Here is a 26,295-nt window from a genome sequence, read left to right as displayed (position 1 = left end):
GGAGATTTGTTTTGAATGCAGCCTAGTGCTGTTGCAATTCACCTAGCTTTCACATACGGGAGAAATTCTGAGAAATTCTAGGTGTAGCACCTTTAAAGCTGGAATCATCCTTGAGAAGTGTCTTCTAGATCTGATAGGCACGTGCGAGATGTAAAAGCACTTCGACAAACTCATGTGCAATTATGTCCCTTACTTTTCCTTTCCAATCAACCCTGAGGATGTCGCTAAGTGTGTGCCAGAGGAACCCTCGATTAGTTATCTCACACACACGCACAGTGCCTTGCAGAAGTATTCATCCCCCATGGCATTTTTCTATTTTGTTGCATTACAACCTGTAATTTAAATGTTTTTTATTTGGATTTCATGTAATGGACATACACAAAATAGTCCACATTGGTGAAGTGAAATGAAAAAAATGACTTGTTTCAAAAAATTACTTTTTTTTTTAAATGTAAAAGTGGTGCGTACGTATGTATTCACCTCCTTTGCTATGAAGCCTCTAAATAAGATCTAATGCAACCAAGCCGAACCTGGCAGGTATCCTAGTATGGCTAGAGCGTTAGTGGCTAGAGCGTTGGACTAGTAACCGAAAGGTTGCAAGATCGAATCCTTTAGCTGAAAAGGTAAAAATGTGTAATTCTGCCCCTGAACAAGGCAGTTAACCCAATGTTCCTAGGCCGTAAATGAAAATAAGAATTTGTTCTTAACTGACTTGCCAAGTTAAATAAAGGAATCGAAAAAAACAAACATCCAACTTGAAGGAGCTGGAGCAGTTGTGCCTTGAAGAATGGGCAAGAATCCCAGTGGTTAGATGTGCCAAGCTTATAGAGCCATACCCCAAGAGACTTGCAGTTGTAATTGCTGCAAAAGGTGGCTCTACAAAGTATTGACTTTGGGGGGGTGAATAGTTATGCACACTCAAGTTGTCTGTGTTTTTGTCTTATTTCTTGTTTGTTTCACAACATCTTCAAAGTGGTAGGCATGTTGTGTAAATCAAATGATACAAACCCACCAAAATGTATTTTAATTCCAGGTTGTAAGGCAACAAAATAGGAAAAATTCCAAGGGGGATGAATACTTACACAAGCCACTGTACACACACACACACACACACACACACACACACACACACACACACACACACACACACACACACACACACACACACACACACACACACACACACACACACACACACATACAATATGCTATGTATGAAAAAAACACACACACACACACACACACACACAGTCACATCTGATCTGGGTCTATGGCACAACACCTGAAATCAATTGCCTCCCACCTAATGGCTATGTGATAACGCCACTAGCTGTCATGACCAGATATGCATGTGTGCGTCTGAGGTGTGTGTGTGAACAAGTGTGCATGCATGAATGAGTGTATGTGTATGTGATGCATGTCGAGCAGCCCGACGCCTCTCCTCAACCTATGAATATATTCATGGTACTGCAGAGCAGTGGAGTGGAGACAAGCACCAGCTCTACTCAGGTGTGTGTGTGTATGCTTGTGTGTGTGTGTACAGTCTGACAGTATGCATTGCTTCTCACTACTGCCTTTCAGCCAGAAAGATACTGAGAGACAGACAGAGAGGGAGAGGGAGAAAAACACATGGAGGAGGGGGATTGGGTTTGTGGTGCATGTGAAAAAGAGAATCCAGAAGATGGACACAGGAAGAGAGAGAGAGAAAGGGAGAGGGGAAGATTGGAGAGGAGGAAAAGGAGAGGGAGAGCTGTGTGTACAGCTGTGAGCATGCGTGAGGGGTCTTTGTGCGGGTGTGATGTGCGTATCCAGTCCAACAGAACCAGATGATGATGTCTTCTTGAGTTGTGTGTCATACGTCATTGGGGACTAGTCAGGGAAAGACAGGGATGAGCAGAGCCTATAGGACAGGATCGCTTTAGGGGCTCTTATGCCAATTGAAAAGAACTCGGACAGAAAGAGAGAGAGAGAACTGAAATGTACATCTGAGTTTTCAGATGTACATTTTTCACGTTTATTTGAAAAAAAAAAAAAACATGTAACTTCAAGAAGAAGATTTTTTGTTTTCTGACATTTCTCACACGTAGTTTCTCACACGTAATTTCACATGACATTCTAAATTTCACATCTGCTTTCATAACCTGTCTCCCATGGGAGCAGCCAATGTCTTAAACATTAGACAAGAAGAATGACACTGAGTTTCTCTTTTTTTTACCTTCATTTAATTAGGCAAGTCAGTTTAAGAACAAATTCTTATTTACAATGACGGCCTACCCCAGCCAAACCACAACGACGCTGGGCGAATTGTGCCCTATGGGACTCCGAATGGGACTCGGAATCATGGCCAGTACTGATAAGGCCTGGAATTGAGCCAGGGTCTGTAGTGGGAGATGCAGTGCCTTAGACCGCTGTGCCACTCGGGAGCCCCAACTACATTTATTATACATTTCTCTCAATCTCAGTATATTGACGGTTCAATTCAAAATAGCGATGTCAAACGTTAGGGATAGGACATGGATGATGATGAATGATCTAGGGATGGTGTGATGCGTCATGCCCATGATTCTCATGTTAAAGCTCTGAAATGGCTGCAGTGTGCATTTTTTAAGGGCATTTTTGGATCAGATTTGGGCTTGAATCCTTTACATTCACCATGAGATACGCACCCGTCAGCTTCCTCCACAATGATGCTATTCTTCTTCCTCCCCAACATCCTTTCTCTCCTCTTTCCTTACCCTCCTTCCCTTGTCTCCTGAGTGGCGTAGTGGTCTAAGGCACTGCATCTCAGTGCTAGAGGCATCACTACAGACCCTGGTTCGATCCTGGGCTGTATCACAACCAGCTGTGACCGGAAATCCCATAGGATGGCGCACAATTGGAGTGTATGTGTGTGAGAGTGTTGTCGGTATGCGTGTGTGTGTTATGTATGCATGTGCGTATGCAGTGAATGTGCATGGGTTTTGTGTGAGAGTGTCAGTGCAGTGTGTGTAAATATGTATATGGTAGTGTGTAGTCTTGTGATTGTGCATAGAGTCCGTGCAAGATAGGTTCAGTGCAGATAGTTTAGGTAAACATTAATTAACTATTTAGCAGTCATGAGTATTTAGGAGACCTATTAGGAGTCCTATGGCTTGGGGGTAGAGGCTGACTCAGGTAGAGACGGATGTAGGTTTCAAAAGCTTTTGACCGTTCATTAAACTTCACATGGAGAGATGGATGAATGGATTAATTGATGGTTGAAGGACGAGTGGAATTATTGGAAAAATTGATGAAAGAATGAAGATGACACAGATGGGTAAATGGAGAGCATGGAAGGAAGGGTAACGTGTTCTGGTTCAGTCCTCTTCTCTCGCATCAGTCCGGTAATTAGGTGCCGAATAGAGTTTTAAACACCTCCACCGTCACCTTGGTCTCAGCTCAGCATTATTAGCTCACTGTAGAAAACAAGGAAGATTCTTAAACTGCAGTTTCTGTGTTTTAAATGCAATAGGATATCATCAGCAAAACACTTCTGTCTTTCTCTTTTTCTCTCTCTTTGTCTAATGCTACCACTTTTACTACCTCTTTGTATCTCTATTTCTCTGTGTCTCTTAACTCCTACATAAACTTTCTCATTTCTCTCCATCCTCCAGGATCACGTTCGTCCACCTGCCCTTCCAAAGTAAATGGCTGTACATCGGCACAGAGAAAGGAAACATCCACATCGTCAACGTGGAGTCCTTCACACTCTCAGGCTACGTCATCATGTGGAACAAAGCCATCGAACTGTGAGTGTCAACACCAGCCTCTTCTCCTCGTCACACTGTCACAACGGCTTGTGGTGGAATGGACATAGCTATCAAATAACCTCTTAGTCACCTCTAGGCTTCATCCACACCTGGTGGCTTCAGTAACCGCAGGTGTGAAGGAGGAAGGATGTGAATCACTATCTGACTCTTATTTAGTAGGCCTCTTCAGCATGGGGTTAAAGTATTTGTAAGATACTGTGCTATTTCACTGGGTATTTGTCAAATCAAATCAAATGTATTTATAAAGCCCTTCTTACATCAGCTGATGTCACAAAGTGCTGTACAGAAACCCAGCCTAAATCCCCAAACAGCAAGCAATGCAGGTGTAGAAGCACGGTGGCTAGGAAAAACTCCAGAGAAAGGCCAGAACCCAGGAATAAACCTAGAGAGGAACCAGGCTATGAGGGGTGGCCAGTCCTCTTCTGGCTGTGCCGGGTGGAGATTATAACAGAACATGGCAAAGATGTTCAAATGTTCATAGATGACCAGCAGGGTCAAATATTTGTGTTGCTGTTGACATCCTCCATTTTGATTCTGTTCTAGAGCTCTTGCATAATTCAATCTTGAGTTTTGTAGCATTTTCCCAATCCTATCTCTTCCTGTCTCATAGTGAGGGGTTGAACAGATGTCTGTTAAGATCAGTGTTGGGCATGTACAGATGTCCTGTCTCGACAGTGCTGAGAGGAAAGGGAGGAGTAGAGGGGGAAAGGAGAAGAGAGGGAGAGAAAAAGACAGAAGGGGAAGAGAGGACAGGGAAGAGAGGAGAGGAGGGGAATTGATAGAGGGGGGGTGGGGGGTTAAGAGAGAAGGAGAGGTGAGGGGATAGGCGAGAGGAAGGAAAGAGTGGGTAGAGAAAGGGAAGGTTTTTTGGGGTAGACAAGTAGAGGAAAAAGAGAGGTGGAGGAGAGGAACGGGTGACAGTATGGGTCTCTGAGGAGTAGTGCCTGACAGTCCTGGAGCTGCCATGGTATTTCCTGACTAAAGGGACACGTCAACACACTCTTATATATGCTCTACTGAACACAGTGTGTTCTCTCCCCTCTTTATCCTATCCCCTGCTTCTCTCACTTTCACTCTGTTTCCAAATCTAAACTCAACATCTCAAACACCTTAACCCATAAACACTTAACCCATACACGCACAAACATCTGTTTGTGTGGCCGTATGTGTGTCTCTGTGTGACTCTGTGTGCAGGGCCTTCAGAAAGTGTTCACACCCCTTGACTTTTTCCACATTTTGTTGTGTTACAAAGTGGGATAAAAATGTATTTCTTTGTACTTTTTTGTCAACAATCTACACAAAATACTTTGTAATGTCAAAGTGGAAGGAAAAAAATATATAACAAATTAAACATGAATTTCATTATTTGAGAATCACGATTCCAGCTGTGAGTCTTTCTGGGTAAGTCTGTAAGAGCTTTGCACAACTGGATTGTACAATATTTGAGCATTATTCTTTTTAAAATTCTTCAAGCTCTGTCAAGTTGGTTGTTGATCATTGCGAGACAGGCATTTTCAAGTCTTGCCGTAGATTTCTAAGCCAATTTACGTTTTAAACTATAACTAGGCCACCTAGGAACATTCAATGTTGTCTTGGTAAGCAACTCCAGTGTATATTTAGCCTTGTGTTTTAGGTTATTGTCCTGCTGAAAGGTGAATTTGTCTCCTAGTGTCTGTTGGAAAGTAGACTGATATGGCACCACCTGGTATGGAAACTGCACGGCATCTGACCGTAAGGCGCTACAGAGGGTAGTGCGTACGGCCCAGTACATCATTGGGGCCAAGCTTTCTGACATCCAGGATGTATATACTAGGCGGTGTCAGAGGAAGGCCCAAAACATTGTCAAAGACTCCAGTCACCCAAGTCGTAGACCGTTCTCTCTGCTACCGCATGGCAAGCGGAACCGAAGCGCCAAGTCTATGACCAAAAGGCTCCTTAACAGCTTCTATCCCCAAGCCATAAGACTGTAACAGTTAATCAAATGGCCACCCGGATTATTTACATTGACTCACCCCCCTACACTGCTGCTACACTCTGTTTATTATCTATACATAGTCACTTTACAACTGACCTCGACTAACCTGTAACCCCGCATATTGACATCGGTACCGGTACCCCCTGTATATAGCCTTGTTATTGTTATGTAATTTTTTTGTGTTCATTTTTGATTTTATTTATAGTTTTTATTTTTTATTTTACTTCAGGTTATTTAGTTAATATTTTCTATTTCTTGAACTGCATTGTTGGTTAAGGGGTTGTAAGTAAGCATTTGACGGTGAGGTCTCTACACCTGTTGTATTTGGCGCATGTGACAAATACAATTTGTTTTCCTCAAAGATTGTTTCTGTGCTTAGCTCTATTCCATTTATTTCCTTGCCAATGACAAGCATACCCATAACATGATGCAGCCACCACCATGATTGAAAATACTTGACAAAAATCCAAATATGTCAGATCAGGTTTGCAATGATTAACTTCAATCAGACACCCTCTCACCTTAGAGGGGGGAAGGAAATAACTAGGGGAGGGGGGTTTAACAACTCACGCCCTGTTGTAAATCAATACTGCAACAATATTTCTAACATAGAACGTGGGGAATGGTCAAATTTAATTTAGTTGGTTATTTTGTGAAGTCATTAACAATGTCATAAAGGAAAACTGTAAGTTTCTATACAATGTGTTGTACATGTAATATGAACAATGATTAAAGTGTTTTTGTTAAGAGAGAGATGTGATTTGAGAAGCTATAAGAGATTAAATACATATATAACTTTGCACAGTGAGTAGTCACCGCCCTGAGTGAGGTCAGAGAGCATGTTAACCTGTTGGAACCGCCCTTTTTGAGCAAATTGTATAAATGATGGGTTAAGAAAAAAACACATCAGACCAGAAAGATGTGAAGCTGCAGCTGCACGTTTAAAGTGGTTTGAACTTTGAATCTCGACACGAGGTGGAGACGATACACTCCCCTAGCCTAGCCTATCTTCAAAGAAGCCTCTTCAAGAGTGAATGGAAGGAAAGTCAACTCTGTAGTTCTGTTCCGGACTACACGACAAGTCACTGGATATCGGACAACTGCAGAGAAGGACAACAGTAGAAGACTTGTCGGAACCATTTTGGACAATCAGAGTCTTACAAGCGTGCCGCGAAAAGGCCCAACTTCCTTTCCAAGGCTACCCTATTCACCGAGAGAGATCCCCGTCGAACCCAGGCATTTCACGTAAATACATTCTTGATATTCTTACTCAAAGCGGGCAGCGGTTTGTGTGCAAAGTATATGGTTACTGTAGGTGAGAGTAGTTTTTGAATGTACCCATTTTTAGTGTCTCTGTCCCTCTCTCCCTCCTTCTCCATCTCTTCTTTAACAAGCAGCCATGTTGTTGTCATCCCGCTAGGGACCTGTTTTCAGCGTTTTAAGACTTCAGTCAATAACCGGTGCAAAGTGTGTATGTTTATCCTGTGTTCCCATTTAATTAGATCGTAAATAAATAATTAAACCAATTTGTGTAGTACTGAATCATAAGTATGGCTTGGGTTTTTGTAGATGAAGGAGGTTACGACTGTTCAGAATGATGATATGATACGAGGTTATGATTAATAGGTTTTTAAAGTTTTTAAAGTTTAATTCAGGAGATGTTAACTCTTTCAAGAACCGCTCTTATGGTGCCCCGGATCCTAATGTGTTGATTGTTGCATGATTCATTAAACCGGTTAACAATTAAACATAGTTAATTACATAAATAAATGTCTTCAGATTCATGTCAAAGTCAAGTCACGACACAGTTTGAAAAGTCATACTCAGTGGTGCGTTGTGTTGGATTTGCTTCAAACATAAGACTTTGTATTCAGGATATAATGTAAAGTTAATTTAATTTCCATTCATTTCAATTGAATGCCTTATTGCAATCAGGATGCGTGTTTGGAATATTTTTTATTCTGTACAGACTTCCTTCTTTTCACTCTGTCATTTTGGTTAGTGTTGTGGCGTAACTACATTGTTGGTGACCTATCCTCAGTTTTCTCCTTTCACAGTTGTTAAACTCTGTAACTGTTTTGAAGTCACCATTTGCTTCATGGTGAAATCCCTAAGCGGTTTCCTTCCCTTTCGGCAACAAGTTGGGAAGGACGCCTGTCTTTGTAGTGACTAGGTGTATTGATACGCAATCAAAAGTGTGATTAATAACTTCACCATGCTCAAAGGGTTATTCAATGTCTGCTTTTTATTATTTTTACCCATCCACCAATAGGGTTACCTCCCTAGTCTTTGTGATTGAATCTGTGTTTGAAATTCACTGCTCGACTGAGGGACTTTACAGATACAGGGGGTACAGGGATGAGGTAGTCATTCTAAAATGATGTTAAACACTATTATTGTACACAGAGTGAGTCCATGCAACTTATTATGTGACTCGTTAATCAGAATTGGACTACTTATTTAGGTGTGGCATAACAAAGGGTTTGAATACTTATTGACTTCTAAAAACATAATTACACTTTGACATGGGTTATTGGGGTATTGTTGTGTAGGAGTGGCGCGCGGGTCTAGGGGATGTTACGGTGACCACATTACCGTAACACCGGCAGTAAAGAGTCGTGACCGCAGTCAAATTCCACTTGACCGTTTTGTCACGGTAACTGGACTTCTCCAAGCTCTGATGCTGCTGATGGTCAGCACACAATTGTCCCTGTAATCACTCTGACATCAATGTATTCAGCCCAAGGGCACAACGGCCACTGTCCGCTAAAGGCATGACATTTTTTATGGCATTACATCCAAGCATTACTGCCAGGCATTACAGCCAAGCATTACAGCCAAGCATTATTGCCAAGCATGACGGCCACACGACGCGGATGCCGCCAGGAAACTTGAGCATTATCAAGTGCTTGTCAAATTGTGAATGAGAAACTGATGAAGTGTGTGCCGCCTGTGCACGAAACAAAGCAGAGCTCATGCCTTTCATGTGACTTTATTCCAATCTTCATTGGAGTTGCGTCATGCAGTCTTAGAATGTAATACAAATCAAAACATATAGCCCAACGTTTGTATCACATAAATAACCCTAAATTAAGCATACAGGACGACCTGTTTCTTTGTTAACAGCTCAACACAGAATAGCTGCGTGCGCGCACACCCTCAGAAATACTTTGAAATCATTATTTCTATTTTATTCAACTATGTTCAATTATATTCTTCATACTATAAAATAATATCAAATAATGCCACGGAATTCTAAGCAAATCTTGACTGCTAAATGAACTAATGTAGCCCACAGCCATTTGGCATATCATGGCAAATCCAGATCAGGACCTAACATAAAGAACTCAGAGTATGCTATTCTGTTCTTCTGAAATAGATGACATTTTCTTCATATCATGTTTCTTTAGATCTGTCTAACATAAATAATGGATTTATTGTGATGGTGTAGACGATCTTAAATGGATTTATTAGACTTTTTAAAATGAACAGCAGATGTTCCAGAGGACTGGATCAGTAGCTTGTAGGTGTGGAAGCCAGGAGATGCTCAATGTGTTTGTGTTCATGAACGGTCAATTACCTTGAGACCAGCAGTTATTTGCTTGACAATCACTAGCTGACGAAATGTAATCACCTCCGCAGCCCTGCGTGAGTCAGCTATTTGTTCACCCGCCCACAATTGCTAATAACCATCAGCAACTGCCCGACTACATGTGATAAAGTGATTTAGATATGGGCCTGACTTAGATATGTTTCTGCATATAATTTCTGACATTTTGGTAGGCTATTTGTGAATCAACTTGTCTATAATTAGATAGATGCAGCTTCTCTTCTGTCATTGTATGTTACCCTACAAGACTAAATAAACTCTTGCTCACCAGAATAATGTCATAAATCAATAGAATGCGGAGCAAAGACGTTAAGGGACCGGGGAGAAAAGGCAATCAGTTTGTCTTGGATGCATATTTTATGTGGTTGAAATACTATCAGCTTTTATTATGCTGATAAAGACAGCACCTTTTACAGACCAGTGGTGGTCCATGCCATTTACGATGAGGGAGGATGATCATTTTTTATTGCTATTATTTCTATTACAGCATATTGTATTACTGTCATTGATATTCCATTCACCCAGCTCAATGTAAAATCAGTAGGTTTAGGCTACTACATGATACTCAAATTTGACCTGTACCCATCATGTGTTTGCTACAACCTAGCCTACAGTATGAATGAAAGTTTACAACATACAGTGCCTTGCGAAAGTATTCGGCCCCCTTGAACTTTGCGACCTTTTGCCACATTTCAGGCTTCAAACATAATGATATAAAACTGTAAAACTATAAAACTGGCCGAATAATTTCGCAAGGCACTGTAGGTGCACAGGTTGAGAGATTTTTGATTAATGAAGGTGGCAGACAGTGACGCATTCAATACCGCCTTGCACACTCTTGCCTGCATCTAGCTGATCTAGGGTGTAATCATTAGTTCACCAGTTCCGAATGTGAGTTTTTATTGGACAAATTCAGGTATATTTATCTCCGTTTCGTTCTGTTCGCTTCCGTTTAAGAAACCTTTTTCAACAGAATCAGTGGAATGAATGCACCCCTGATCACATGCAAACACAGTTGACTTACATAGCAGCCACAAAAAACAGCATGGTCACTTTGCTCGTTGTATATATAATTCCTTCTCACAACTATCTACGCGCTCTCCTCCTCTCACCTTTTCTCTTCGCTTGAAGACTTCAGTGCACAACATTGCAGCTGTCTGTGACCAAAAAAATCTTTACATGCCAAACCTTCATATCATGACCGTTAACGTCATGGTCAACATAGCTACTAGACCGAACGCGTTAGTAAACACGCTACAATCATGCAATACAGTGTACAGTCAGAAAGCAGTTTAGCAGTTACCCCGGCGGGCCCGGGGGCAATATATTTATAAAACCAAAAGCTTACCTTGACTTAGAAGAGTTCCAGTGTTGGATAGCCATCTATCTAACATAGCATCCCTCTCTGTTTGAGCTGGTTGGTTGAGTAGGCTAAACTAGCTAGCTGCATTTGCTAGCTAAGTGCAAGTGAAAGTAAAATAGAAAAATGTAAACCGAATATAGTTAGCTCTCTCTCTCTTGCTTCTCAATATTTTGGAATAAATTAATTTGTTTAAAACTGTTCAACTATTATCTTTCTCTCTCTTTGAGTCAACTACTCACTACATTTCATGCACTGCAGTGCTAGCTAGCTGTATCTTATGCTTTCAGTACTAGAGTCATTCTCTGATCATTTGATTGGGTGGACAACATGTCAGTTCATGCTGTAAGAGCTCTAATAAGTTGGAGCACGTCCTCCTGAAGTTGTCATAATTACTGTGTAAGTCTATGGAAGAGGGTGAGAACCATGAGCCTCCTAGGCTTTGTTTTGAAGTCAATATACCCAGAGGAGGACAGTAGCTAGCTGGCCTCTGGCTACACCATGGTGCTACCCCACAGAGTGCATCTGAGGCTACTGTAGACCTTAAATGCAAAACAATGTATTTTTATCAATTATTTGGTGACATGTTAATGTATTTAGTATAGTTTTATCTAAAAAGGATAACTTTTTTAATGTTTCACTATTTGTATTTGTATGAAATTCACTGAGGATGATGGTCCTCCTCTTCTTCTTCTGAGGAGCCTCCACTGCTAAAGACAATATCTAACTGAGCATTCACATTCTCTCAAGATGCTGAAAGAAATAAATCATATTTCTCCACTCCTGTTCCAGAGTCCAAATTTTGCTTACATTTAGTATACATTTCATGCAAAAAATGCTTAATTCGGCAGGAGTTAATATTAAGGCTATGTGTGAGATGTTATAGACCCATCGTCAGTGTCCACATTCCAGTTTCCATTTAACCCATCTGAACAGTAGGCTACAGTTCCCTTGATGTTCCAAATCTAAATCAAATTAAATGTATTTGTCACATACAGTGGGGAGAACAGGTATTTGATAGACTGCCGATTTGGCAGGTTTTCCTACTTACAAAGCATGTAATTTTTATCATAGATACACTATGATATATGACTATACTACACATAGATACACAGACAAAGGTCTGTAATTTTTATCATAGATACACTTCAACTGTGAGAGACAGAATCTAAAACATAATCCAGAAAATCACATTGTATGAGTTAAGTAATTAATTGGCATTTAATTGCATGACATAAGTAATTGATCACCTACCAACCAGTAAGAATTCTGTCTCTCACAGACCTTTTTCACAGAGTTTTTCTTTAAGAAGCCCTCCTGTTCGCCACTCATTACCTGTATTAGCTGCACCTGTTTGAACTTGTTACCTGTATAAAAGACACCTGTCCACACACTCAATCAAACAGACTCCAACCTCTCCACAATGTCCAAGACCAGAGAGCTGTGTAAGGACATCAGGGATACAATTGTAGACCTGCACAAGGCTGGGATGGACTACAGGACAATAGGCAAGCAGCTTGGTGAGAAGGCAACAACTGTTGGTGCAATTATTAGAAAATGGAAAAAGTTCAAGATGACGGTCAATCAGCCTCGGTCTGGGGCTCCATGCAAGATCTCACCCTGTGAGGCATCAATGATCATGAGGAAGGTGAGGGATCAGCCCAGAACAACACGGCAGGGCATGGCCACAGTCTCTGGGCATGGCCACAGTCTCAAAGAAAACCATTAGTAACACACTACGCCGTCATGGATTAAAATCCTGCAGCTCACGCAAGGTCCCCCTGCTCAAGCCAGCGCATGTCCAGGCCGGTCTGAAGTTTGCCAATGACCATCTGGATGATCCAGAGGAGGAATGGGAGAAGGTCATGTCGTCTGATGAGACAAAAATAGAGCTTTTTGGTCTAAACTCCACTCGCCGTGTTTGGAGGAAGAAGAAGGATGAGTACAACTCCAAGAACACCATCCCAACCGTGAAGCATGGCGGTGAAAACATAATTCTTTGGGGATGCTTTTCTGCAAAGGGGACAGGGCGACTGCACCGTATTGAGGGGAGGATGGATGGGGTCATGTATCGCGAGATCTTGGCCAACAACCTCCTTCCCTCAGTAAGAGCATTGAAGATGGGTCGTGGCTGGGTCTTCCAGCATGACAACGACCCGAAACACACAGCCAGGGCAACTAAGGAGTGGCTCCGTAAGAAGCATCTCAAGGTCCTGGAGTGGCCTTGCCAGTCTCCAGACCTGAACCCAATAAGAAATCTTTGGAGGGAGCTGAAAGTCCGTATTGCCCAGCGACAGCCCCGAAACCTGAAGGATCTGGAGAAGATCTGTATGGAGGAGTGGGCCAAAATCCTGCAGTGTGTGCAAACCTGGTCAAGAACTACAGGAAACGTATGATCTCTGTAATTGCAAAAATAGGGTTCTGTACCAAATATTAAGTTCTGCTTTTCTGATGTATCAAATACTTATGTCATGCAATAAAATGCAAATTAATTACTTAAAAATCATACAATGTGATTTTCTGGATTTTTGTTTTAGATTCCGTCTCTCACAGTTGAAGTGTACCTATGATACAAATTACAGACCTCTCCATGCTTTGTAAGTAGAAAAACCGGCCAAATCTGCAGTGTATCAAATACTTGTTCTTCCACTGTATATGTAACAGTTCTGCTTTTGTCCCTCTCCTTGCCCCTACTTGAGCTCAAACCAGGGACCCTCTCCACACATCGACAACAGTCACCCTTGAAGCATCATTACCCATCGCTCCACAAAAGCCGCGGCCCTTGCAGAGCAAAGGAAACAACCACTTCAAGGTCTCAGAGCCAGTGACGTCACCGATTGAAACACTATTAGCGCGCAACGCGCTAACTAGCTAGCCATTTTACACCGGTTACACTCACCCTCCTTTTTGACCTCCTCTTTTTCCGCAGCAACCAGTGATCCGGATCAACAGCATCAATGTCACAGTGTTCCTTCCGTCCCTCTCCTCGCACTGAACCAGGGACCCTCTGCACACATCAACAACTGCCTCCCTCGAAGCATTGTTACCTATCACTCCACAAAAGCCGCGGCCCTTGCAGAGCAAGGGAAACAACTACTTCAAGGTCTCAGAGTGAGTGACGTCACAGATTGAAACGCTATTAGTGTGCACCCAGCCAACTATCTAGCCATAACACCGGTTACACATACACATGTTTAGCAGATGTTATTGAGGGTGTAGTGAAATGCTTGTGTTTCTAGCTCCAACAGTACAGTAACATCTAACAATTAACAACAATACACGCAATACTCACAACTTAAAAGAATGGAATGTATAAATATTAGAATGAGCAATGTCAGACTGGCATAGACTAAAATAAAGTGGAATATAATACAGTATACACATATGAGATGAGTAAAGCAAAAATATGTAGACATTAGTATAGTGGCTAGTGTTCCATTATTAAAGTGACCAGTGATTTCATGTCTATAGGGCAGCAGCATCTAAGGTGCAGGGTTACGTAACCGGGTGGAAGCTGCCTTGTGGCTATTTAACAGTCTGATGGCCTTGAGATAGAAGCTGTTTTTCAGTCTCTCGGTGCACCTGTACTGACCTCACCTTCTGAATGATAGCGTACCAGGCAGTAATACAGCCCGACAGGAGGCACTCAATTGTGCATCTGTAAAAGTTTGTGAGGGTTTTAGGTGCCAAGCCAAATTTCTTCAGCCTCCTTGAAGAAGCACTGTTGCGCCTTCTTCACACACTAGCTGTGTGGGTGGACCATTTCAGATCGTCAGTGATGTGTATGCCGAGGAACTTGAAGCTTTCCATCTGCTCCACTGCAATCCCATCGTTGTGGATAGGGGCGTGCTCCCTCTGCTGTTTCCTGAAGTCCACGATCAGCTCCTTTGTTTTGTCAACATTGAGTGAGAGATTATTTTAAATGGGTCTAGAGTGTCAGGTAAGATAGAGGGGATATGATCCTTAAATAGCCTCTTCAAAGAACTTCATGATGACAGAAGTGAGTGCTACGGGGCGATAGTCATCTCTTTGGTAGCAAGCCGCGTCGGTGGCACTGTGTTATCCTCAAAGTGGGAAAAGAAGGTGTTTAGCTTGTCCGGAAGCAAGACGCCTGTGTCCGCGACGAGGCTTGTTTTACACCCCCACGTTTCTTCTTCCCAGGGAGTTCTTTATTCCTGTCTGTGTGATATACTGAGAACTGTATGGACTGGCTGTATGGACTGGCTGTATGGATAAAGACACTATATCCTGAGAGCCATGTTTCCGTGAAACAGAGTATGTTACAATCCCTGATGTCTCTCTGGAAGGAGATTCTCGCCCTGAGCTCATCTACTTTATGGTGTGCGCGCCTCCTGAGTTGGACTAGAAGTCCACTCCGAATACCTATTCTCCGCTGGCAGTGTTTTAGATCAGCCTCTGGAATCAGTTCAGTTGCCATGGGGGGTACGAACAATTCGGGAAATTCGCATTCCCGCTCGTAATGCTGGTGAGTTACCGCCTCTCTGATATACAAACGTTATTTCCGGCTGTATGTAATAATACAAAACATGTCCTGGGCTAATAATTTAATAAATAACACACAAAATAACAAAATACTGCAAAGTTGTTTAGGAGTTAGAAGCAGAGCTGCTCTATCTGTCGGCGCTATCTTGGGACATGTGACACAGGCCTGTTTTAAGTCCGTGTTTTGTGACTGTCAAATTTGTATAGGTCCTCACAATCATCACACATAACACTGCTATCATCCTCATTTACCACTTCACCAAATGTTTTCCAAATATTACATTACTGGCCCTCCCTTCTCTTTATTATCAACTCTCCATTTCGCATATTTTCTCTTATTGAATTAAACTCCGACATTGCCCTTTTTGCCTCCTGTGGATTTGATGTAAACTTTTTCTAGCCTGTTCCCAAAATCATTTGGCGATTGACGTGTAGGTTATCTCTTTATTCAACCTGCCTGCCACCCACCTGATATTTAATGACCCTAAACCCGTCCACCCCGCGGATATAACCGTGGGTGTAATTTAATCAATTTCAACACAACTAAATGTGGAAAAAGTCAAGGGGTGTGAATACTTTCTGAAGGCACTGTATATGTGTGTGCATGTGGCCCATATGCAGTTCTGATGACAACAGAACATCTGCACATAAAGGCTTTTATGATAAGGGGATATCTGAGAGTGTTTCAGGTGGCACTTTCTCTCTCCCTCTCTCTCCCCCTCTCGTCTTATTCTGGGCTGCTGGAATGAAGGTTAGATACCTTGACTTCCTTTGTCTTCTCCTATTATTCTCTTTTGATGCTGTCATCAGAGAGGGACAGTGGAGTGGGCGGTTGAAGGGAACAATGAAGATGGCGCTCTTCATATTACACCACCTCAGTATTGCACTGCATAGAGAGAAATACACAAGATCAGAGCACTGAACATTACAGAGTGGAACTGAACACTGTCAAGCAGATTACTAGGAAATACTGCAGCACTCAATACTACAGCAGAACACTGCAGTTCAGTTCTGTTCTAGTTTAGTTCACCAAGAACTTCTAGGTAACAGTAAGTTGTGTTCAAGATTAGACTAGGCATAGTGAAGAACAGTACAACCAATTTAGCAGACCAAAGAGTATGTGACATACAGTAGTAGGGATAGTGGGGACATTACAAAGCCAGTCATCACCATCCCTGTAGTAATCACATTAAAGTCATCATAGCCCAGCTCAGTTTCCCAGATCAGAATCAGGTGTGGGTGAGGATAGTACAATTTGCCTATTAGCTATCCTCCCTCTCTCACTATCTCTGTGTGGAGAGTATAGCAACAATGGCTAGCTCGGTTCTGTTCTGTGCTTCAGTGTATGGTAAACATCCTCAGGCCAGGCTCCTGCTATTTAAAGACTGCATTTAGTAACCACACCTCTGGCTCTGGGCCTAGCCTGGAACTACACTGTATGTGTGACTTACTCCCTGCCTCTTGTACTGTCACCCACAAGGGGGAGGAGGCCAGGTCATGTGTGAATGAGAACATGCAATGGAAAAGGTGTGTGTTATGAGTCATAGTCAGGGATGTTGTCCGTGTGTACAAGGGAAAACTATAACAGGAGTAAAGGACAGCCTAAGGCCCACTATGACACACAGTTCATGTTAACACCAGAGGGTGTTCTCTCTCCCGCTTTTCCCTTCCCCCACTTTATTCCTGTCTTTTGCTAACTCTCCGTGTGTGTGTGCCTCACAGGAAGTTGGTGGCACCTTAATTGGGTAGGATGGGCTCGTGGGAATGGCTGGAGTGGAATGAGTGGAACGGTATCAAATACATGTTTCCCATGTGTTTGAAGCCATTACATTGACTCCGTTCCAGCGATTATAATGAGCCGTCCTCCCCTCAGCAGCCTCCACTGGTGTGTGTGTGTATGAAAATGCATAATTCAGTCAATACTTACCAATTTCCCTGCATCCTGAGTGTAAGTGTGAGAGAGCCCCATGCAGTCAGGGTTTGGTGATCTAACTTCTCTAGGGTAGGGGGCAGCATTTGGAATTTTGGATGAAAAGCATGCCCAAATTAAACGGCCTGCTACTCAGGCCCAGAAGATATGATGTACATATAACTGGTAGATTTGGATGGAAAACACTCTAAAGTTTCCAAAACTGTTAAAATAGTGTTTCTGAGTATAACATTTTTGGCAGGCGAAAACCTGAAGTAGTTTTTTTTCAATGCCATTACAGTATCCATTGACTTAGGACTCAGTTTTCAGTTCCTATGCCTTCCACTAGATGTCAACAGTCTTTAGAAATTGTTTGACTTGTATTCTTATAAATGAGGAGTAAGACCAGTCTGAATGAGTGGACCCTGACGTGTCACAGAGCTTTTTCATGCGCGATCCCGAGAGAGTGCATTTCTTGTTTACCTTTTATATTGACAACGTTATTGTCCGGTTGAAATATTATAGATCATTTAGGCTAAAAACAACCTGAGGATTGAATATAAACATCGTTTGACATGTTTCTATGAACTTTACGGATACAATTATGATTTTTTTGTCTGCCTGTTTTGACTGCGTTTGAGTCTGTGGATTATTGAAGAAAACGTGCAAACAAAACAGAGGTTTTTGGATTTAAAGAGACTTTATCTAACAAAAGGAACATTTATTGAGTGAATGAATGTATTCTGTGTGCAACCATATGAAGATTATCAAAGGTAAGGGATTAATTATATCTCTATTTCTGAGTTTTGTAACGCTTCTGCTTGGCTGGTTACTGTTTGTAATAATTTGTCAACTGGGCTATATTCTCAAATAATCGTACGGTTTGCTTTCGCCGTAAAGCATTTTTTAAATCTGATACCGTGGTTGGATTCACAAGAAGTTCATCTTTAAACCTATGTAAAATATGTTTTGTTTTCTGAATTTTTATAATGAGTATTTCTGTATTTGAATTTGGCACTCTGCAATCTCACTGGATGTTGGCCAGTTGGGACGCCAGCGTCCCACATACCCTAGAGAGGCTAATCAGCCAATCCTCTAACGGACCTAGACGATAGCAAAGCTTACCCACTAGTCCTCACACCCCACTCCACTCTTTCTTTCTATCCATTCCCCATCTCTGTCAAAATCTCTCTCTGACTCTTTTTTGTTAGCTTATTGTGATAACTACACCTACAATATACCACTTCCCCAAATACACCTACTGTTAATAGGTAGTCAAAACATATTGTGTTGGCATGTTGCCATCATTGATGGTAGCATGTTGCTAGGGGTGTTAATACCATGTTACCATAGGTCAGGGTGACTGTTTTCGCTGCTTCAGTGTGTGTGTGTGTGTGTGTGTGTGTGTGTGTGTGTTTATGTCTACAATGTAGAAAATAGTAAAAATAAAGAAAAACCCTTGAATAAGTGGGTTTGTCCAAACTTTTGACTTCTAGTCAGACTGCCTGCGCATTATACTCACATCTATCTCACAAGACATCCACAAGATTGTGTCCAAGTAAGTACCTCAGTGGCCTACATGACTGTATTTAGTAAATACTAACATTATTGTGAGTGCTTATACAGGGCTATTTAGGTCTCAAGTTGACAGTATTTTCTGTTTGTTCTTACAGGAGCAGGCTATCCCGAGACTCCCGATACAGACATTCAGAAACAGACTTGGTCTTTTTTTCTTTCAAGTATTGTTTTATGTAGGATGCTACATTTTTGTCCAGTTGCAATTGGAAGTAGGCATCATTTAAAAAAAAATACATTTATATTAGGTCATATAAATCAATATATAAATATTTATATAGCCCTTCATACATCAGCTGATATCTCAAAGTGCTGTACAGAAACCCAGCCTAAAACCCCAAACAGCAAGCAATGCAGGTGTTGAAGCACGTTGGCTAGGAAAAACTCCCTAGAAAGGCCAAAACCTAGGAAGAAACCTAGAGAGGAACCAGGCTATGAGGGGTGGCCAGTCCTCTTCTGGCTGTGCCGGGTGGAGATTATAACAGAATATTAGGTCATATTTTTTTTGTGAAAGATGCTGTTATGCCTCAGCCTACCTCAGTCAGTTAAGTTATTTTATATGGCCTAGGCTCGGAAGAAATTGACTCCAATTAAGCCCTCTTGTTGTTTGTAAAGTAAAATTGAAATGAAGATTATTGTTGAAGTGAATTACTCGACTGGTGTAGTTTTTCCCCATCTGTTGCTGTGTGCCACCCGCATAAAGAGTTCGCTATATTTTCAGAACCAGGCGCTGGTCAACTCCTATTGATTGTGCTGCGGTTGCAGCTTTACGTTTCAGCACCACAAAATGGTCCGCTGCCTGCTTTATTAGATACATTAAAATGTAACTTTTGCATTATTTAGGTAGGGTAACTTCCTTCTTGGGACATTGCATTTCGGGCTTTTTGCATCTCAGTCCTACATATTTTTATTCATGTATATTGTTTTTTAATAAAAACATATTTAGAATAATTTGGGGGGCTTTTGGGGGCCAGATAATATTGCTGGTGGGCCAGATTTGTCAGTTGGAGAACCCTAATCTATACAGTAGGCCATAATTGATTTCGGCCCAATAGGCCTGGCATATTCCCCTGTTCAAGGAGCGTTCCCTTTTGATTGGGTTACTCTGCAAGTGAGGAGAGGATATTCTCCACTGGTGGCCTGCTCTCCAGGGACCATCGCATGAGCCTGAAGCCATAGACTGACCAAACTACTGTTTCTAAAAATGAATTCAAAGGCAGTAATAAGTCATTTTCCGTTTAATTTGTATTTCATTCTCTAAGTAAGTCACAGCCTATATGTGCAATTTTTTAGACTATAATGATGAATAGACTATACAATGAAATGTTGTTTAAATACTGAGCGCTTTATGTCCCTACCAGCCTATTGTAACGCACTCACAAATGCTTCACAATGTATTTCTTTGTAGACTATAGCCTTGAAATAATATAGCCTAAATAATACATTTTCATTCAGTCTTAGTCTCCTTGTCTGGCTCCTGACCTATGTAGAGTGTTTATATTCTGTTTATTATGACATGTAGCCTATTTGAAACGATGTGCACTTCTTACATTCACCGTTTCATGTTTATTCAATAATATTCATTATAATCATATGGTTTGGTTTCAATACTTCAAAAACAAATGGTCGGTCCAGATGGTCACAAAAGTAAATGGGTGTTGGTTCAATTGTGATTTTAATGAACAGGGAAAATTTGGAGCGTCCGTATGTTTTCCCGTGAGCACACAGCAGTTTTAGGAGCGGTTGGAAAGGACATGAAGTAGGAGCAGTGGGCAAGCACCACTTCATGAGCAACGAGCAGGATTTCCAACCACTCAAATCAGCTCACATGCTCTGGTGTGTGTTTTGTGTACGTGTATGGTTATGCATGCATGCTGATACTATCCACTTGTGATAAACACCACAGGTGGTTGATGGTCTTTGACGGTGTTTGTGTGTATGATATCTGCTATGGGACATTGGGTTTGATGGCCTAAATATGGTCTGTGTATATTGCATATGTGTGTGTGTGAATGTGATGCATGCAATATGATATGGGCTAAAGTGAATGCCATCCATATAGAAGTCAGATTCCACTGCAAGCTCTATCCATTATGAGAGAAGTACGGGGTGTGGAATTCAGGCCTCTAAATCTTGTCATTCATTTTCACACTCTTGCACAGATACAGATGTAGAGCCTTGTAGGGGCTCCTCTCAATACTTTGTTGTCGACCAAGTAAAGGGAAAAGGACTCTGAATTGTTGGGAAAAGGAACTGTAAGTAAGCATTTAACTGTTAGCGTACACCTATTGCTCATGACGCATGTGACAAATACATTTGGTTTGATTTGCCCTGGATGGCTGAGATATTAAAGGAATCAACACAACTCGCCTCTAAATCAATTCTGTACACTTGACTAGATCTAGTGAGGAAAGCATCAGAGTTTTTTGCTATCACAGTGACAACCTGAAGTGAGAGTGTGTGTGTGTGTGTACTAGCAGGACTGAGGAACCTACCCAGTAACCCCTCCCTCTTTAGACCTTACAGAAGAGGTGAGACGCCCCTACTCCAGGGCAAGTATTGCACATCAACTCAATGTTACTTGTAAAACCTCTGTTTATATTTATTTTCAATGATCAAGTTTGACAGAATAAAGAAAATGATTAGTTGTAAGCAGGAGTTTGTACCTACATTATTTTCTGATCGTTTTTTTCTGAACAGAACCATTTTTTGTTGTTGTTCCATTCCACAGTAAAGTTCTGAACCAGTTCAAACCCCGAAGAGTACCAGTTTATATTGTTCCTTTCTGTTCCTTTTTTAACCTGTGAAATCAACAGTTTTTTCCATTTCGCTCATTAAAATACTTCACCAATCAGTGCAGACAGAGCTAGCTGTTGACATCTTACGTCTATGGCGCAACTCAAATTCTGTGGGTGAGGAGAAAGCGAGAGAAGGCTGAGGGGGAGGCTTTGAGAGCTGGGCATCTTTTTATGACATGCTTTATTTGAATTAAGTGCACAGAATTATACCTGGCAGGAGCGGCTTCAATGAAGGAACTTTGAATGTCCTTTGAGGTAGCAAGCTAACAAGCTTAAGCTAGCAAGCTAACAAGCTTGTGTGTACAGAGTAGCACCAGAATAAAAAACACTTTTTACCTTTTTGTAGTTAATAAATCCAACTAGGCCTACACTGTGGTATCCTTAACTAGCATTGAAAAAGTTTATAAATTATTCTCTAGCTAATCAAAAATCTATCTCTCTATCTTCTGAATCACTCTGGTAACATCAATATAGTAGTTAATTTTTCGGAGGGGGAAGGTAGCCTTAACATGCACACACACTGGCAAAGATTTTCAGCTTACAGGCAGACACTGGCATACGTTTCTGAGTGACACAGTGATGGCTTTGCATAGGCGCTTAGTTGCATTTCTTTTGTGGGACTAGAAAAAAATGGCTGGGGGAAAAAAACGGTTCCCATGCTTTTAAAATAACGGTTCTGTTGTGGAACAGTATATGGATCACTTTCGTTCCCGGTTTCGTTTCTGTTCCTTGAGATATGTAACTATTTTCCGGTTTTCAGTTCTATTCCTTGAACCACTTCCAAACCCTTCTTGTAAGCATCAATGTTATTTTAGTTTATAAATATCCTCTGAATACCCAATGCACTTTTCTCCTCATTATATTTTGCCCTATAAGACTAATTAAACCCTTGCTCACCAGAATATTGCCATAAAAAGAGTTTGGTGTATCATTTTACAGCAAGAAATGCTTAGTTCTGCAGGAATTAATATTATTAAGGCAATGTGTGAGAGGTTATAGACCTACAGTCAGTTTCCAGGTTTTAGTTTCGATCTAACCCACCAGAACAGTAGGCTACAGTTCCCTTGACGTGCCATAGGCCTATTCAAAATCCCCATCTTGTGACTGTCGAATGTGTATAGCGCCTCACGATCATCACACATAGGCTAACATAGCCGGCACTGCCATCATCCTCTTTTACCACTCCACCAAATCTTTCCCAAACTACCTTCGCTTTATGTTCAACTCTCCATTTCGCAGCTTTTCTCTTCTTGAATAAAACTGTATTGACGTTAACTTTTCTTCCTGTTCCCAAAAGCATTTGGCGATTGGCGTGTAGGCTACTTGGCGCTTGTACAGTTAGACCTTGAGGCTTAGGTTTACGCACTAATGCCAGATAGCCTAAAATAATGAAAGAAAAACCTCAAGTAGCCAAAATATATAAATTGCACATTAACTTTTTTCATTCAACCCATTTAATGACCCTAAACCCATCCATCCCGTGGATATAACCGCGGGGTCTGCGGGTTATGAGTCAACCTGCACATCACACACTGCGTGTGTGTGTGTGCTTGCCTCTGTGTGGGTGCTGTATGTTTTCAGGAGGCTGTCTGCACTCTGCCCATCCTGCCTCTGTTGCCATGGTGATCCCTTCTCCAAAACCTTGCTATTTCCTGTGTGTATGTTTGTGTGCACGCGTGCGTGTGCGTGCAGCAGGGAATGGGTTGGTTTTTAAATAATAGTGAGACAGTGGCAAGGGGTATTACATAAATAAACAACTCCAGCTGCAGTAACACTGAGGTAATAACAGTATTAGGTTAACGTTGCTGAATTATAGACCCGGGCAGCTATGGGTTTTGTCCTTATTCTCCTAGCCATAGCTTCCTTTCCTCTCTTCATCCTCTATGTTAGCCGTGATGTCCGTCTTAGGCCTGGGTGTAGAGGGGTTAGATTGATAGATGCTATTGTTACTGCCATTGGCATAAGGAGAGGAGAGAGGACAGAGAGAGAGAGCTAAATGTGTATTCTCATAGAGAGAGGGGTAGGCAGGGAGATGGAGATACGGAGAGAGACACACACACACACACACACACACTGGGCAAGCAGGGAGCTACAAAGGAAGTAGCAGGCCCATGGTCAGCTCCAGAGGGCTAGAGAGGCCAAGGTCAGTCAGCCTAATGGGCAGCTCTACAGTCACCAACTGGGGCTGGCTATTCAACACCAATATTACTCAGTCTAGGTTCTGCAACCAATTGGCACCTGGAATAGATCCCACCTGTCCCTCATTACCCCAAATGGGTATAAGTAGAGGTGCAGTCACTCGGGCGCTTGGGCAGACAGGCAGAGGGTACATCTAGACTTCAGAAGAACCGGAGTGAATATGATAAGCACCTCGATCCAACAACAAAGAAGATTCTAGGCAATGTTTGACTCACCAAAAGTCGGAAGTTTACATACACTTTTCAACCACTCCAAAAATGTATTGTTAACAAACTATAGTTTTGGCTAGTTAGTTAGGACATCTACTTTGTTTATGACACAAGTCATTTTTCCAATAATTGTTTACAGACATATTATTTCACTTATAATCCACTGTATCAGTGGGTCAGAAGTTTAAATACACTAAGTTGACTGTGCCTTTAAACAGCTTGGAAAATTCCAGAAAATGATGTTGTGGCATTAGAAGCTTCTGATAGGCTAATTGACATCATTTGGGTCAATTGTAGGTGTACCTGTGGATGTATTTCAAGGCCGACCTCTTTGTTTGACATCATGGAAAAATCCAAAGAAATCAGCCAAGACCTCAGAAAAAAAATTGTAGACCTCTACAAGTCTGGTTCATCTTCATCAGAAGAAACTCCCAGGAATCCCAGTTCAACAATAAATGACTGATTTGTTCCATAAAGGCCATCATTTATGTCCAAATAGCCACGTTGTTAGCGTTGTTAGCCCAGTAATCCATCTTCATGAGGCGCAAGCACTTCGTCCAGACAAAAACTTGAAAAGTTCCGTTACAGGTCGTAGAAACAAGTCAAACGATGTATGGAATCAATATTTAGGATGCTTTTAACATAAAACATCAATAAGCTTCGGAGAATTCCTATGTCTAAAGAAAAGCACTGGAACGAGAGGTAAATCTGTCGGGAGCGCACGTCAGAAGCCTGAGACACTCTTTCCTATCCAATACTAATAATAATATGCATATATTAGCATCTGGGACAGAGTAGGAGGCAGTTCACTCTGGGCACGCTATTCATCCAAAGTGAAAATGCTGCCCCCTATCCCAAAAAGGATAAACACCATGGGACCACGCAGCCGACATACTGCTCAGGAAGGAGATGCATTCGGTCTCCTAGAGATTAACATATTTTTGTGCAAAAAGTGCAAATCAATCCCAGAATAACAGCAAAGGACCTTGTGAAGATGCATGGTGGAAATGTATCTTTATCCACAGTAAAACGAGTCCTATATCGACATAACCTGAAATGGCACTCAGCACGGAAGAAGCCACTGCTCCAAAACCACCATAAAAAAAGCCAGACTATGGTTTGCAACTGAACATGGGCACAAAGATTCTACGAGTTGGAGAAATGTCCTCTGGTTTGATGAAACAAAAATAGAACTGTTTGTCCATAATGACCATCATTATGTTTGGAGGAAAAAGGGGGAGGCCTGCAAGCCGAAGAACACCATCCCAATGGTGAAGCACGGGGGTGGCAGCATCATGTTGTTGGGGTGCTTTGCTGCAGGAGGGACTGGTGCACTTCACAGAATAAATGGCATCATGAGGCAAGAAAATTATGTGGATATATTGAAGCAACATCTCAAGACATCAATCAGGAAGTTAAAGCTTGGTCGCAAATGGGTCTTCCAAATGGACTATGACCTCAAGCATTCTTCCAACGTTGTGGCAAAATAGCTTAAGGACAACAAAGTCAAGGTATTGGAGTTGCCATCACAAAGCCCTGACCTCAATCCTATAGAAAATGTGTGGGCAGAACTTAAAAAGTGTGTGTGCGCAAGGAGGCCTACAAACCACTCAGTTACACCAGCTCTGTCAGGAGGAATGGGCCAAAATTAATCCAACTTACTGTGGGAAGCTTGTGGAAGGCTACCCGAAACATTTGACCCAAGTTAAACAATTTAAAGGCAATGCTACCAAATACTAATTGAGTGTATGTCAACTTCTGATCCTCTGGGAATGTGATGAAATAAATAAATGCTGAAATAAATCATTCTCTCTACTATTATTCTGACATTTCACATTATTCAAATAAAGTGGTGATCCTAACTGAGCTAAGACAGGGAATCTTTACTAGGGTTAAATCTCAGGAATTGTGAAAAATGTTTTAAATGTTTTTGGCTAAGGTGTATGTAAACTTCTGACTTCAACTGCATCTCTCTCTTCATTTTTTCCCCCCCAAAGGAAGAGGACCCATGCTGCGTCCCGTGCAGCACGTCATCCCGCGCAAGTTGAGAGCAAGGGTTGAAACCCCGGACTCATCTCTCTCTCTCTCTCTTTTGTTCATTAACACAGGCGGTCCGAGGAGCCCCCACGGCGGACGCAGAGTGACCCACCCATTTACCTGAGAGGCCTTTCCATTGTATTTCTCCCCTCCCCATTCCCCACAACCTTAATTAAAGAACAACTTTGGTTAGAGCACCGCAAAACGGTCTTCCGCTGTCTTATTTTACTGTGAGTTTCACCTCTGACTCCCCTAGGCTGCCACAACATACACTACAGTAGACACTCAAAGGGGACTGACAGCCATCCATCTATCCTGTCAGTAAGCTCTTG

At 41.8% G+C, this 26,295-nt stretch overlaps 1 protein-coding gene across 5 annotated transcripts in view; it reads left to right on the top strand.

Annotated features, from left to right (window-relative positions):
- The window catches only part of LOC118398375 (syntaxin-binding protein 5), a 157,639-nt gene that overhangs the window by 63,735 nt on the left and 67,609 nt on the right, over positions 1-26,295 (top strand). For 4 of the 5 annotated variants that reach the window (XM_052470656.1, XM_052470655.1, XM_052470654.1 and 1 more), the window contains one exon: positions 3,633-3,767. In XM_052470656.1, coding sequence (XP_052326616.1) covers positions 3,633-3,767 — 135 coding nt within the window. Of the gene's footprint in view, positions 1-3,632; positions 3,768-13,438; positions 13,546-13,662; positions 13,845-26,295 lie in introns of those variants that run through there. The other variant, XM_052470659.1, reaches the window with a different exon arrangement.

The sequence above is a fragment of the Oncorhynchus keta genome, chromosome 19 (assembly GCF_023373465.1).
Source record: "Oncorhynchus keta strain PuntledgeMale-10-30-2019 chromosome 19, Oket_V2, whole genome shotgun sequence".
NCBI classification, from domain to species: Eukaryota; Metazoa; Chordata; class Actinopteri; order Salmoniformes; family Salmonidae; genus Oncorhynchus; species Oncorhynchus keta.
This window is presented reverse-complemented; position numbering and strand designations above follow the sequence as displayed.